The 14,712-nt window shown below is 41.2% G+C and overlaps 1 protein-coding gene across 3 annotated transcripts in view; it reads left to right on the plus strand.

Annotated features, from left to right (window-relative positions):
* Positions 1-14,712, plus strand: part of LOC134345161 (transmembrane protein 145-like) — an 81,810-nt gene that overhangs the window by 28,911 nt on the left and 38,187 nt on the right. For all 3 annotated transcript variants that reach the window (XM_063045381.1, XM_063045379.1, XM_063045380.1), the window contains 2 exons: positions 7,215-7,289; positions 12,823-12,900. In XM_063045381.1, the coding sequence (XP_062901451.1) occupies positions 7,287-7,289; positions 12,823-12,900 (81 nt within the window). In that variant the 5' untranslated portion in view covers positions 7,215-7,286. The remainder of the gene's footprint in view (positions 1-7,214; positions 7,290-12,822; positions 12,901-14,712) is intronic.

Genomic DNA, 14,712 nt, shown 5'->3' on the forward strand with positions numbered 1-14,712 from the left:
AGTGTTTCTCAAAAAGCCACTAATTGCATAATACCACCATACCAGGCTGTGCATTCCAGGCGTCCACGACTCTAAGTAAAAAAACTTATCCCTCACATCCTGCTCGAACCTTCAATGCGTGCTCTCTGGTATCAGACATTTCAACCCTGAGAGACAGATACTCTGTCTACTCCATCCATGCCTCTCATAATCTTATGAATATCTATCAGTTCTCCCCTCAGCCTCCGGCACTCTAGAGAAAACAACCCAGCCTCTCACAATAGCACAGGCCCTCTAAATCAGGCAGCATCCTAGAGAACCTTTTCTGCCCTCTCTCCAAAACCTTCCTATAGCACACTGAACTACGCAATACTCCAGATGTGGCCTAACCAGAGTTTTATAAAGCTGCAATGTAACCTTTTGACTTTTGAACTCAATGCCTCAACTAATAAAAGCAAACATTCCATAAGTATTCTTAACCACCTTATCGACCTGTGTGACCGCTGTCAAGGAGCTGTGAACTTGGATCCCAAGATCTCTCTGCTCAGCAATACTGTTAAGGATCTTGCCCTTAACAGTGTACTATCTCCTTGCATTTGCCCCACCAAGGTGCAACACCTCACATTTATCTGGGTTAAGCTCCAACTGCCCATTGCTCTATATCATACTGTATTCTTTGCCAGCCATCTACTCTCTCATCTGCAAATTTACTAACCCACCCATCTACATTTTCATCCAAATTATTTATACACATCACAAACAGCAGAGGTCCCAGAACAGATTCCTGCCGAATACCACGAAGATTTAAAACAAACAGCAAGGGCACCTGCACCTTCATAGTAAATGGTATAAGACCATACAATATAGGAGCAGAATAATCATTTCTACCTACAGTGCCTATAAAAAGTATTTACCCACTTGGAAGTTATGTTTTATTGTTTTACAACATTGAATCACAGTGGATTTGATTTGGCTTTTTTGACACTGATCAACAAAAAAGACTCCTGTGTCAAAGTGAAAACAAATTTCTACAAATTGGTCTAAATTTATTATAATTATTAAACACAAAATATATTGCGTAATTACTCATCCCCCTCATCAGTATTTAGTAGATGCATCTTTGGCAGCAATTACAGCCTTGAGTCTGTGTGGATAGGTCGCTTATCAGCTTTGCACATTTGGACACTGTAATTTTTTCCCCATATTTCTTTACAAAACTGCTCAATCTCAGATTGCATGGGGATTGTGAATGAATGCCCCTTTTGCAAATCCAGCCAGAAATTCTCAATTGGATTGAAGCCTGGACTCTGACTTGGCCACTCCAGGACAATAACTGTTGTTTTTAAGCCATCCCTGTATAGCATTGGCTTTATGCTTGAGGTCATTGTCTGGCTGGAAAACAAACCTTCTCCCAATTCACAGTTCTCTTACAGACTGCACCAGGTTTCCCTCCAGGATTTCCCTATATTTTGCTGCATTCTTTTTAGCTTCTACCTTCACAAGCGATTCAGGGCCTACTTGTAGTGAAGCATCCCCACAGCCAACACTATGCTTTATGGTAGGAATGGTGTGTTTTTGATGATATGCGGTGTTTGGGTTATTCCAAGCAAAGCATTTAGTCTGATGGCCAAAAAGCTCAATGTTGGTTTCATCAGTCCAGAGAACCTTCGTCCAGCTGACTTTAGAGTCTCCCACATGTCTTCTGGCAAACTCTGGCAGAGATTTCACGTGAGCTTTTTCAACAGTGGCCTTCTCTTTGCCACTCTCCCATAAAGCTGCAACAGATGAAGCACCAGGGCAACAGTTGTTGTATGCACTGTTTCTGCCAACTCAGCCCACTGAAGCTTGTAACTCCTCCAGAGTTGTCACAGGTCTCTTGTTGGCTCCCCTCACTAGTCCCTTTCTTGAACAGTCGTTAAGTTTTTGAGGACAACCGGCGGTAGGCAGATTTACATCTGTGCCATATTTTTTCCATTTCTAGATGATTGACTTAACTGTACTCCCAAGGGATAGTCAGTGATTTGGAAATTATCTTGTGTCCATCTCCTGACTTGTGCTTTTCAATAACCTTTTTTGGAGTTGCTTGGAGTGTTCTTTTGTCTTTATGGTGTAGCTTTTGCCAGGATACTGACTCACCAGCAGTTGGACCTTCCAGATACAGGTGTATTTTTTACTGCATTCAATTGAAACACCTTGACTGCACATGGTGATCTCCTTTTAACTAATGATGTGACTTCTAAAACCAATTGGCTGAACCAGTGATGATTTGTGTGTCATACTAAAGGAGGTGAAGATCCTATGCAATCAATTATTTTGTGTTTTATATTTGTATTTAATTTAGATCACTTTGTAGAGACCTGTTTTCAATTTGACAGAGAAGAGTCTTTCCTGTTGGTCATTGTTTTTTTTAAAAAAGCCACATTAAATCCCTGTGATTCAATGTTGTAAAACAATAAAGGTGAAAACATCTGGGGTGGGGGGGGGATACTTCTAGGCCCTGTATACAGCTGTTTCATTGACAGCTCAAGGGTAGCAGACATTAGGTGTACTTCCCCTTAAAGGAGGGCGTTAACTCACTCCATGTATTACTCTCAGTTAGATTTCTTTTCATGTTGACTGAGTTTTGAAGAGCAAGTTACACAGCGTGGAAAACAGGCCCTAAAGCCTGCCATGTCCATGCCGACCAAGTTTCCTTTTCGAGTTAGACCCATTTGGCTGCATTTGAACAATATCCCTCTCAACCAGTGGTTCCCAGAGTGAGCAATATCACCACCCCTCCCCTGGAGGCAGTGTGGGGGGAGCTGAGTAGCAAGGGGGCAGCTGAGGAATTAATTTAAGAAACGAATTAGTTCAGTATTTGATTCTCAGTGTCTCATAATTGAATATGATGACCACGTGATCACTTCGTCTCTTACTAACCCACTGTTCTCTTAGACGATGGTTCACAAAGTGTGTGATATCGCATCCCTCGCCCCCGGGGGGCAGTGGGAGTTTCTAAGGGGGCAATAAAGTAAAGGGGCAGTGCGGTTCAATCAGTAGTTTTAAGCTCCACTGCCCTGGGAAAAAGTCGTGACCATTCACCTTATCAATGTGCCTCATGATTTTATATTCCTCTGTGAGGTCAGCCCTCAGCCTTCTAAGCTTCAGGAGAAAAAGCTCAATTCTATGCAGTCTCTCCTTGTAACTCATGCTATCCTGTCTGGAACATCCTTATGAATCTTTGTTGCATCATTGTTCTTAATGACATTGTTCATAGAGTTAGACAACCAGAATAGCTCACAAGCCATTAGGAATAGTAGTTCCTCTCATGAGGTTCCTATTTTCCTCACCTACCACCCCACTAGTTACCTTGTCCAGCACATAATTCTCCATGACTTCCGCCATCTCCAACGGGATCACATCACCAAGAAGATGGTTCCCTCCTTCCCCACTTTCCACTTTCCTCAGGGCTTGCTCCCTACGCGATCCCCTTGCCCACTTGTCCCTCCCCACTGACCTCTCTCCTGGTACTTATCCTTGTAAACAGAACAAGTGCCACACCTGCCCCTACACTTCATCTAGGTGAGGCAACACTTCACTTGTGAGTCTGTTGGGGTCATCTAATGTATCCAGCGTGGCATTCTTTATTTTGGTGAGACCCAATGTAGATTGGGAGGCCACTTTACTGAGCACCTATGCTTAGTCTGGCAGAAAAAATGGGACTTCCCGGTGGCCACCTTTTCACTTCTACTTTTCATTCCATTCTGACATGTCGATCCATGTCCTCCTCTAACTGCCACGATGAGGCCACACTCTGGTTGGGTGAGCAACACCTTGTTTTCCTTCTGGGTAGCCTCCAGCCTGATAGCATGAATATCAATTTCTCAAACTTCCGAAAATTGCCCCCTCTTCATCATTCCCCATTCCCATTTCCCTCTCTCACCTGCCCATCATTTCCCTCTGGTGCTCCTCCCCCTTCCCTTTCTTTCATGGTCTTCTTCCCTCTCCTATCAGAGTCCCCCTTCTGCAGCACTTTATCAACTTCCCAGCTCTTTACTTCACCCCCTCTCCCTCTCCCAGTTCATCAATCACCTACGTTTTTGTACTTCCTCCCCTCCCCCCTCACCTTCTTACTTGGACTTCTTCCTTTCCAGTCCTAATCAAGTGTCTTGGCCAGAAACATCGACTGTTTATCCTTTAACATGGATAGTGCCTGGCCTGCTGAGTTCCTTCAGCATTTTGTGTGTGTGTTGCTTGGGAGAAGTAGTATTACATTTTAGTGGACTACAGTACACTCAGCTCCAACAACCTGGGTTCCATTCTGGCCTCTGTCTGATTTTCATGTTCTTCCTGTGACTGTATGTGTTTCCTCTGAGCACCCAGGTTTTCTCCCACATCCTAAAAAGAACATGCAGGTTTAACCATTGTAAATTGTCCCCATCATAGTGTGGTGGCAGCATCACTAGGAATGTGGGAAGGATCAATCACATGGACTATCAGTGAGCTGGCATTGACTCAGTGGCTTCCTATGTTGTAAAGAAATATGGAAATTGAATATTTGGTCTGCAAACTGTGGAATACAACAGTTATTGTAATATGAGGGTGACACAATAGAATAGAGGTTAGAGGTTAGCATAATGCAATTGTAGCACCAGCGATTACCGACCAGGGTTCAGTAACTGCTTGTAAGGAGCTTGTGCGTTCTTCTTGTGGCCACATGGGTTTCCTCTGGCTGCTCCAGTTTCCTCCCACATTCCAAAGATGTACATTTAGGGTTTGTGAGTTGTGGGGATGCTATGTTGACGCCAGAAGTGGCAACGTTTGTGGGCTGCCCAGCACAACCCTCTCTGATTTGATTTGATACAGGCATTGATCGTGTGGATAGTTAGAGGCTTTTCCCCAGGGCTGAAATGGCTGGCACGCGAGGGCACAGTTTTAAGGTGCTTGGAAGTAGGTATAGAGGAGATGTCAGGGGTAAGTTTTTTACGCAGAGAGTGGTGAGTGCGTGGAATGGGCTGTCGGTGGCGGTGGTGGAGGCGGAAACGATAGGTATTTTAAGAGACTCCTGGATGGCTACATGGAGCTTAGAAAAATGGAGGGCTATGGGTAAAGCCTAGGTAGTTCTAAGGTAGGGACATGTTTGGCACAGCTTTGTGGACCGAAGGGCCTGTATTGTGCCGTATGTTTCTATGTTACACATTTCACTGTCTGTTTTGATGTACACGTGACAAGTAAAGCTGATCTTTAATTTTTTGAGGTCAGTGCTGGATAATGCCAGTCATTCTGAAACCATCCAATGTGAATGTTACCATTTACTGGGAAGACAGAGTTCTCGTTTACTCACCAACTGAAGTCTTCTAACTGATTGCTTATCCTGTGAATGTTTGACAGTCATGTCTTGTCTCTGCAGTTCTATGTCTGTCACATGGAAAAACTGATAAATTAGTGGGAATATCTGTTTTTAATTAAATTATTGTCAACAATTTGTGGAATGATGCGACTTCTACTTGTGAGTAGCCAGAACATTAATGGAGCCTCATGCATCTTAAGCAGAACATTGTTTTCAGTGATAACTATTTTTAGTTGCAGCCCTTTTAAAAAGGATGCCATTTTAATTAGTTTTTTTAGGGTTGTTAACCAGGGGATGTCCATCGTCTCTTTATGTACTGATTTGAGTCTTTGAGATATATCATCATTGGATAATTTGCTTTGATATGCTTTTGCATTTTATTTATTTTAAGTGCAGTAGTCAGTTGAAAGATTTCACCTTACCTCCTGTCCTGACACACATCACTTCAAGGGTCTTCAGGTTTTTTGAGGAAATTTTGCCAGATACTTGCTCGTAAAGTCACTTGATATTGTCAGCTGTTTGATAAGGCCACCTAGAAGTCATTTGGGACTTGGACCATATTTGTTTTAGGAATCTTGATAGATTCCCTCCTACTTCTGTAACAAGTAGGAGCTAAGGAGCGTTCCGGTCATATCTGTAATAAGACTTAAAAGTTCAAAGTAAATTTACTATCAAAATATGTATACATATAGTACAAATTCCAAAGAAAGGCTTTAAAGTAATATATACCACCGCAGAAAGAGACATTTATTCCTACACGTCTGTGTTCTGCACATTTTCTTCACTTCACCGTATTAGCATCACCTTCTAATCTCCTTTCCCACCTTGTGTTTATCTCCTTCCCCTTACATGTATCTCAAAGTCACAGTAAATTTATTATCAAAGTACATATATGTCATGATATACTACTCTGAGAATAATTTTCTTGCATGCATTTACAAGAAAATAAAGAAATATAACAGGATTTATGAGAAAAAACTATACATAAATAAAGACTGCTTGTCTTTATTCATCTCTTTCTGTAGACTTTAGATGGTAATTGAACTCTTCTGAAGGTCATTTCTGGTAATGCTACTTGAGAGAAGAGTTATACTTTGCGTTGGAGTTGAGATGTGTAGAAACAAAGGTGGGAAATGGGTCAGAAGCAAAGCAGTAGATGTAAAAGTGTAAAAACTAATGGGGAGAAATAAAAATATGAAATCTACAGAAAGGAGAGATGAACTTGCATGAAGGCCAACCTATACGAAGCTAACAAAGATTACATTGGCATTGTACAATGGTACACAGAAGAAGTTTTTATTTTAGTCAAGTTTTAATTCACGATCTATATATAGTAAAAGTCTGATAACCTACGATCTAGCAATTGGAAATTGTGGTGAGCCAGATGCTGAACTAGGTAATGCTTCACTCACTGGCGCTCTGGTTCCCACTCTCCCTCTAGCACACTAGGGTCCCAGTTCCTGTACTCGCTTACCACTTGCTGGAGCCCTAGATTTCATATTCCTTTTCAATTCACCTGGTTCACTAGAAAAATTAATTATCACATTATGTAAAATGCTTCTTTTTTTAAAAAAAGTGAATAATCTGCCAGTTTGGCCCAATGAAGTCCTGATCATGTTAGATTATTGGAGTTTTACTGTGTATTTCTGTGATGAACAAAATAAAAGAATACACAGCAGATGAATTGTGGAATTATATCTAGTCAAATAAAGTCAATCTTTAAGCTTTTCAGCTTTCATTTGTATCTTGAATATAAGTATACTTGGTTAAGCAAGAATGCACATACTGGCAAATTAATTTGTCTTTTAATTTTAATTATTTCAGAGCCTGCGTGGGATTTTTGCAGTATTCCTTTTAAGGAATTTTCTGTTTTGTTACTAATGAAATTGTTTTATTTTTGTTTCAGAATTGGGTTTTCTTGACCAAATTTTGTTTCCTACCTGAAAATGGGCAGATCAGTTACCGTATAAGATATCCCATGGTAAGTGGAGGCACCAAGAGACTGCCGATGCCAGTATCTGGAGCAACAAACAATGTGCTGGAGGAACTCAGCATGTCGAACAGCATCTATGGGGAAAGAAATTGTCAACGCTTTGTGTCCTAAGCAGGGTTCTGACCGGAAACATTGACTATACATTTCCCCTCGCAGATGCTGCATGACCTGCTTAGTTAATCCCGCTGGCTGTTTGTTACCCCAAGGTAAGTGCTAAATTAAAACATCCTAAAGTTTTGATATTTGTGAGAAAGACAGGAAATCCTGAAGTATACCAGTGAACTGATTGACTAACAGATCCGGTAGTGAACCAACTGGGTAGTTGGCCCAACAGTGCATGAAGTAACTTACAAGGGATTTACTTTTTTATTTCTGTGTATACCTTTGTAATTTTTGACTAATTTAATGTTCAGTCCGGTACAACTAAATATTAGAGTTTGCTTAGAAGTGAATTTAATGAATTAAACTTTTACTTGCCTGAGCTCTGTGCTTTTTTGTATTACACACAAAATATGCTGGAGGAACTCAGCAGGCCAGGCAGCATCTATGGAAAAAAAGTACAGTCAAAATTTTAGGCCGAGACATCTGGATTTCCAGCATCCGCAGATTTTCTCTTGTTTCTGCTTTTTTGTATCTCCATCTGTGAAAATCACTTCCATGTCACCCTGTGGTATGCTTGCTTACTGCTCCAAAGGGCCATTAACTGCATTGTCTGGAACCTATCAGTATGCAGTTGGTACAGGTTGAGTACACCTTTTCCAAAATGCATGGGGCTGGTTGTGTTTCAGATTTTGGAATATATAAATGAGATAGTTTGGGATCGCCATCATTTCGGATTCTGAATTTATGTGCTGCTGGTAAGAAGTCTTTATCTCATACTTGTTCATCACACATATGTGCTTAACAGCTTCTACTCCGGGACAGCTTCTTCCAACAGGCTATCAGAGTGATTAATTCACGCTGATACATTTGTATTTCTAAGCTATATTGACTGTTCTGCTGTTTATTTTGCTGTACATACTAATTATTACAAATTACTACAATTTGCACATTCAGACGTAAAGATTTTTACTCATGTATGTGAAGGATGTAAAAAATAAAGTCGATTCAATTCTATTCAGCAGTAAAAATTATTCCATACCATTAACATAATGAAACAATAATGTGTGCAGGGTAACAAAAACAGCACAGCAGCATTGCGAGAATACCTGAATCAGCTGTTGAACATTAAACAAACAATGGCAGGCTTTGTCTCCTCCTACAATGCAATGTTTTGATTAAAAGGTTACAGTACACTGTATTTGTAGTTTACTCTTTTAGGTTTTATGTAAGGTATAAAACAATCAGCTTTGCAGACTTGTTCTGGTGTTAGTTTCATCAGCGACGATCTTTGTAAACTTACCAATGAATGTCTCTGATGCTTCGTGACCAGCAGATGCTTTATCTTTAAAATTTTTTTTAAATCTTAAAAAATTTAATTCAGTGCCTTTTCTTAAATTTCTGCAATTCACCTGCTGAATATCCCCAATTAAGTTCAATTTTCAGTTTGTTGCGATAGGTCTTTGCTTGTTTCTTGATCAGCATCTATTAAGCGCCATATGTTCACTCCAACGTTGACAAATTCACTCTTTCAAATCACGATTGAGACCTTCATTGTTCACTTACTTCTGTTGATCATATATGTGAGGTCACTTCTCTGAACTGTCTTGCGTGCAGAGACTTGCACATTGCCCTGGAACCTTCCCAGTGCCTTGTGGAATTTTCCATTTGTGACATCATGTCAAGCTTAAAAAAAAACAGATTTTGGAATTTTGGTTAAGGGGTGCTCAACCTGTACGGATTTCCTGAATCTTAATATAGTTTCTAAAACAATAACTTTCAAGCAGCTGGATTGTGTAAGATCAGGCAGATCACTGGTTTTACTCACTGCTCAGTGATGGTCTCCATTGACTTGAGATGGGTAGAAAGCTAATCAACCATGCAGCCAATTCCAAGTGTTAAGTTGAAATTCCCACCTCCTCCCCCACAAATTGTGATGTGTTTAGTTTGGTTCATGCTCAGTTTTTGTCTTTTTAATACTGACCAACCATTTACTTTAGAAGAGAACTGTTTAGAGAATGAATGTACCAAAAAAAATTGTATTTAGTGTAAGTGATTGCAATTCTTAGATTTTCTTCCATTTACTTTTCCCCTTTGTACTTTTTGCTTCTACGCTCACTTTACACCCCTCTGTCTCTCTGCACTGGTTCCCATCCCTCTGTTGTGAACTAACCTCCTCACACCTGGCTCCAGGGTGACCAGGGATGGGAGCTCAACGTTCAGGGATATTCAATATTCAGGAGGGATAGACACGGAGGAAGGGGAGGTGGGGTGGCGTTGCTGGTTAAAAAAGAGATTAACGCAATAGAAAGGAAGGACATAAGCCGGGAAGATGTGGAATCGATATGGGTAGAGCTGCGTAACACTAAGGGGCAGAAGACGCTGGTGGGAGTTGTGTACAGGCCACCTAACAGTAGTAGTGAGGTCGGAGATGGTATTAAACAGGAAATTAGAAATGTGTGCAATAAAGGAACAGCAGTTATAATGGGTGACTTCAATCTACATGTAGACTGGGTGAACCAAATTGGTAAAGGTGCTGAGGAAGAGGATTTCTTGGAATGTATGCGGGATGGTTTTTTGAACCAACATGTCGAGGAACCGACTAGAGAGCAGGCTATTCTGGACTGGGTTTTGAGCAATGAGGAAGGGTTAATTAGCGATCTTGTCGTGAGAGGCCCCTTGGGTAAGAGTGACCATAATATGGTGGAATTCTTCATTAACATGGAGAGTGACGTAGTTAATTCAGAAACAAAGGTTCTGAACTTAAAGAGGGGTAACTTTGAAGGTATGAGACATGAATTAGCTAAGATAGACTGGCAAATGACACTTCAAGGATTGACGGTGGATATGCAATGGCAGGCATTTAAAGGTTGCATGGATGAACTACAACAATTGTTCATCCCAGTTTGGCAAAAGAATAAATCAAGGAAGGTAGTGCACCCGTGGCTGACAAGAGAAATTAGGGATAGTATCAATTCCAAAGAAGTAGCATACAAATTAGCCAGAGAAAGTGGCTCACCTGAGGACTGGGAGAAATTCAGAGTTCAGCAGAGGAGGACAAAGGGCTTAATTAGGAAGGGGAAAAAAGATTATGAGAGAAAACTGGCAGAGAACATAAAAACGGACTGTAAAAGCTTTTATAGATATGTAAAAAGGAAAAGACTGATAAAGACAAATGTAGGTCCCCTGCAAACAGAAACAGGTGAATTGATTATGGGGAGCAAGGACATGGCAGACCAATTGAATAATTACTTTGGTTCTGTCTTCACTAAGGAGGACATAAATAATCTTCCAGAAATAGTAAGGGACAGAGGGTCCAGTGAGATGGAGGAACTGAGCGAAATACATGTTAGTAGGGAAGTGGTGTTAGGTAAATTGAAGGGATTGAAGGCAGATAAATCCCCAGGGCCAGATGGTCTGCATCCCAGAGTGCTTAAGGAAGTGGCCCAAGAAATAGTGGATGCATTAGTGATAATTTTTCAAAACTCGTTAGATTCTGGACTAGTTCCTGAGGATTGGAGGGTGGCTAATGTAACCCCACTTTTTAAAAAAGGAGGGAGAGAGAAACCGGGGAATTATAGGCCGGTTAGCCTAACGTCGGTGGTGGGGAAACTGCTGGAGTCAGTTATCAAGGATGTGATAACAGCACATTTGGAAAGCGGTGAAATGATCGGACAAAGTCAGCATGGATTTGTGAAAGGAAAATCATGTCTGACGAATCTCATAGAATTTTTTGAGGATGTAACTAGTAGAGTGGATAGGGGAGAACCAGTGGATGTGGTATATTTGGATTTTCAAAAGGCTTTTGACAAGGTCCCACATAGGAGATTAGTGTGCAAACTTAAAGCACACGGTATTGGGGGTAAGGTATTGGTGTGGGTGGAGAATTGGTTAGCAGACAGGAAGCAAAGAGTGGGAATAAACGGGACCTTTTCAGAATGGCAGGCGGTGACTAGTGGGGTACCGCAAGGCTCAGTGCTGGGACCCCAGTTGTTTACAATATATATTAATGACTTGGAAGAGGGAATTAAATGCAGCATCTCCAAGTTTGCGGATGACACGAAGCTGGGTGGCAGTGTTAGCAGTGAGGAGGATGCTAAGAGGATGCAGGGTGACTTGGATAGGTTGGGTGAGTGGGCAAACTCATGGCAGATGCAATTTAATGTGGATAAATGTGAAGTTATCCACTTTGGTGGCAAAAATAGGAAAACAGATTATTATCTGAATGGTGGCCGATTAGGAAAAGGGGAGGTGCAACGAGACCTGGGTGTCATTATACACCAGTCATTGAAAGTGGGCATGCAGGTACAGCAGGCGGTGAAAAAGGCGAACGGTATGCTGGCATTTATAGCGAGAGGATTCGAGTACAGGAGCAGGGAGGTACTACTGCAGTTGTACAAGGCCTTGGTGAGACCACACCTGGAGTATTGTGTGCAGTTTTGGTCCCCTAATCTGAGGAAAGACATCTTTGCCATAGAGGGAGTACAAAGAAGGTTCACCAGATTGATTCCTGGGATGGCAGGTCTTTCATATGAAGAAAGACTGGATGAACTGGGCTTGTACTCGTTGGAATTTAGAAGATTGAGGGGGGATCTGATTGAAACGTATAAGATCCTAAAGGGATTGGACAGGCTAGATGCAGGAAGATTGTTCCCGATGTTGGGGAGGTCTAGAACGAGGGGTCACAGTTTGAGGATAGAGGGGAAGCCTTTTAGGACCGAGGTTAGGAAAAACTTCTTCACACAGAGAGTGGTGAATCTGTGGAATTCTCTGCCACAGCAAACTGTTGAGGCCAGTTCATTAGCTATGTTTAAAAGGAAGTTAGATATGGCCCTTGTGGCTACAGGGGTCAGGGGGTATGGAGGGAAGGCTGGGTTCTGAGTTGGATGATCAGCCATGATCATAATAAATGGCGGTGCAGGCTCGAAGGGCCGAATGGCCTACTCCTGCACCTATTTTCTATGTTTCTATGTTTCTATTCCACGGTAGCATTTGATTTCCACTGCAGGTAGAAATTGTGATGATTGATAAACCTAAATTTAGAAAGGGCTTCTGTAAAACACAAGACACACTAAAGCAGTGAGAGTGGTTTTATTTTAGCAATATTAGAAAAAATCAAATGATTGATGATATCCAAAATGAACTTATTTAAAATTGCCGTTCACATACCAGTTCACTAAGAATGACAACAGTTAAACTAGTTCACTCCAATAACTGCCTGTACTGTTCAGGATTCACCACTAGGAGGTGCTTTACAGCTCTGTCTAACAATGATAAGGAATTTAATTATGAAAAATCGAATTTGCAGTAGATCATGTTTGTAGGATATCATGCAGTCTGTTATATAATAATGTATTGTAAAATATTTGTTTGAAATATAAAAATTTAACATTTCTATTATGTATTAAAATTATTTCTGAAGGGAAAACATGAAGTAAATTTGCTATTTTACTATGATGAGAAGAATCAGTGGCACTCTGTGTACAAGAATAACTCAAAGGTAGGTCTGGTGACAAAATGTAGTTTAAATAAACATATTAGGAAAAACAGATAAACTATTTGACTGTTGGTAAAGTAGCTTTTTCAGAAGCAAGTGAAAGTAAGCCCTGTGAGCAGTACACACAGTGTAGTGCGTTTATTTAACACACGTTTACTGCCACAGAGTGTAACATGTCGCACTCTGTTTCAGCAATGTTTGGAGTTCTGGCAAAAGTTTACAAAGACCTGATGCAGTTTCCAGGCCTTAGAGGTTGCAAGGATTGTTGAGGATGTTGACTCTTAGATCAAATTCTCACTACGTGCAAGGTTTGTTGATCGCCCACATTGTAGTTGTGTGTTCCTACAGATTGTGAATATCAGGATATTAAAAAAATAGCAGCAGGAGTCTAGTAATTCCACATGGTCTGGTGCAGCAGTTTGAATACACAGGAAAGCAAGAAGCTGCAGAGGGTAGTGTAACCCTATTACAGTGCCAGCAATCCTAGGTTCAATTCCGCAGTTCTCTGCAAGGGGTTTGTCAGTCTTCAATGAAGAAAATCATTCTTGCACTTTTAATTTTGTCGTTTTACCAACAAATAAACAATAAAGTTTAAGTATTTACACTCTAATATATAAATAGTAAGTATGACTGTATTACGAAAACTAGTGTTACCATAACTTTGGGCTAAATATGAACCCTTAAACACTGCTCCTTTTGGCCATTCCTCCAGATCTTGTCTTTGCTTTGAGGTTCATTTTCTTGCAGGCATTCTTTGTAGAACAAAGAAATGAGCAAGTTGATGAAAAACGGCGCACAAAGACTGACAGACAGCCAGTGTGCAAAGGAAGACAAACTGCAAATGCAATAATATTGAGAAGATGTGTTGTAGAGTCGTTGAAAGTTAGTCTATAGGTAATGGAATCAGTTCAGAGTTGAAGTGAGTGAAGCTATCCATGCTGGGTCAGGATCCTGATGGTTGAAGGTTCATAGCTGTTCCTGAACCTGCTGGTGTGTGAACTCATGCTCCTAAACCTCCTTCCTGTTGGCAATAGCGAGAAGAGAGTGCAGACATCCCACCCTGCATAAACTCATTTCAGGGAGGTAGCACCATCAATTTGCGGGAGACTCTGGGAGAGGTGGGATGTCTGCAATAGAGTAGCTCCTCAGCAGCCAGCCAGCTAGTTTAAATAACGTTAGCTATGCTAATGAACGAATGACACCTGTTAAACTCACCTCAACATGTCTTTTACAGTCTTAACCCACCATGGGCAATAGAAAAGTCACTGTTGCAAACAGTGCAGCGTGCAACACTGTCATTATTTTTGACCCCTATTAGGCAGGGGTACACTTTAGTGTAGTCTGGGGTGATGTACGTTTTATATTTTCTTCTTTTTTTGGAACACTCTGCCATGGCGTGCTCTCTCCCCCCCCTCCCCCCCCCAGCTCTCTCGTGGTCACTCTCACTCTCACGCTCGCTCTCTCTCAAAAAAATTGATTTCCAGGACATTTTATATAATTTGCAGGCATCAGGGAGCCACTATTAATATGCGGGAGACTCCCGGAACTTCCGGGAGAAGTGGGATGTCTGAGAGTGTGGCCTGGATGGCAAGGGTCCCAGATGAGATGCTGCTTTCTTGTGGCAGTACTCCTTAAAGATGTGCTCAATGGTGGGGATTGGAATGATGCTTGGGATTCTGTGGAGATTTATCTTGCTGGAGTAAATGACAGGGAAAGTATAATTTACCCAAATGGCCTCTCTTAAAGTCTGAGCCAAGAAAATGTTGTCAGGAGCAGCAGAGGCATATTTGATTCAGTAAGAATTTGCAGATAAGG

The sequence above is a fragment of the Mobula hypostoma genome, chromosome 4 (genome assembly GCF_963921235.1).
Source record: "Mobula hypostoma chromosome 4, sMobHyp1.1, whole genome shotgun sequence".
NCBI lineage: Eukaryota > Metazoa > Chordata > Chondrichthyes > Myliobatiformes > Myliobatidae > Mobula > Mobula hypostoma.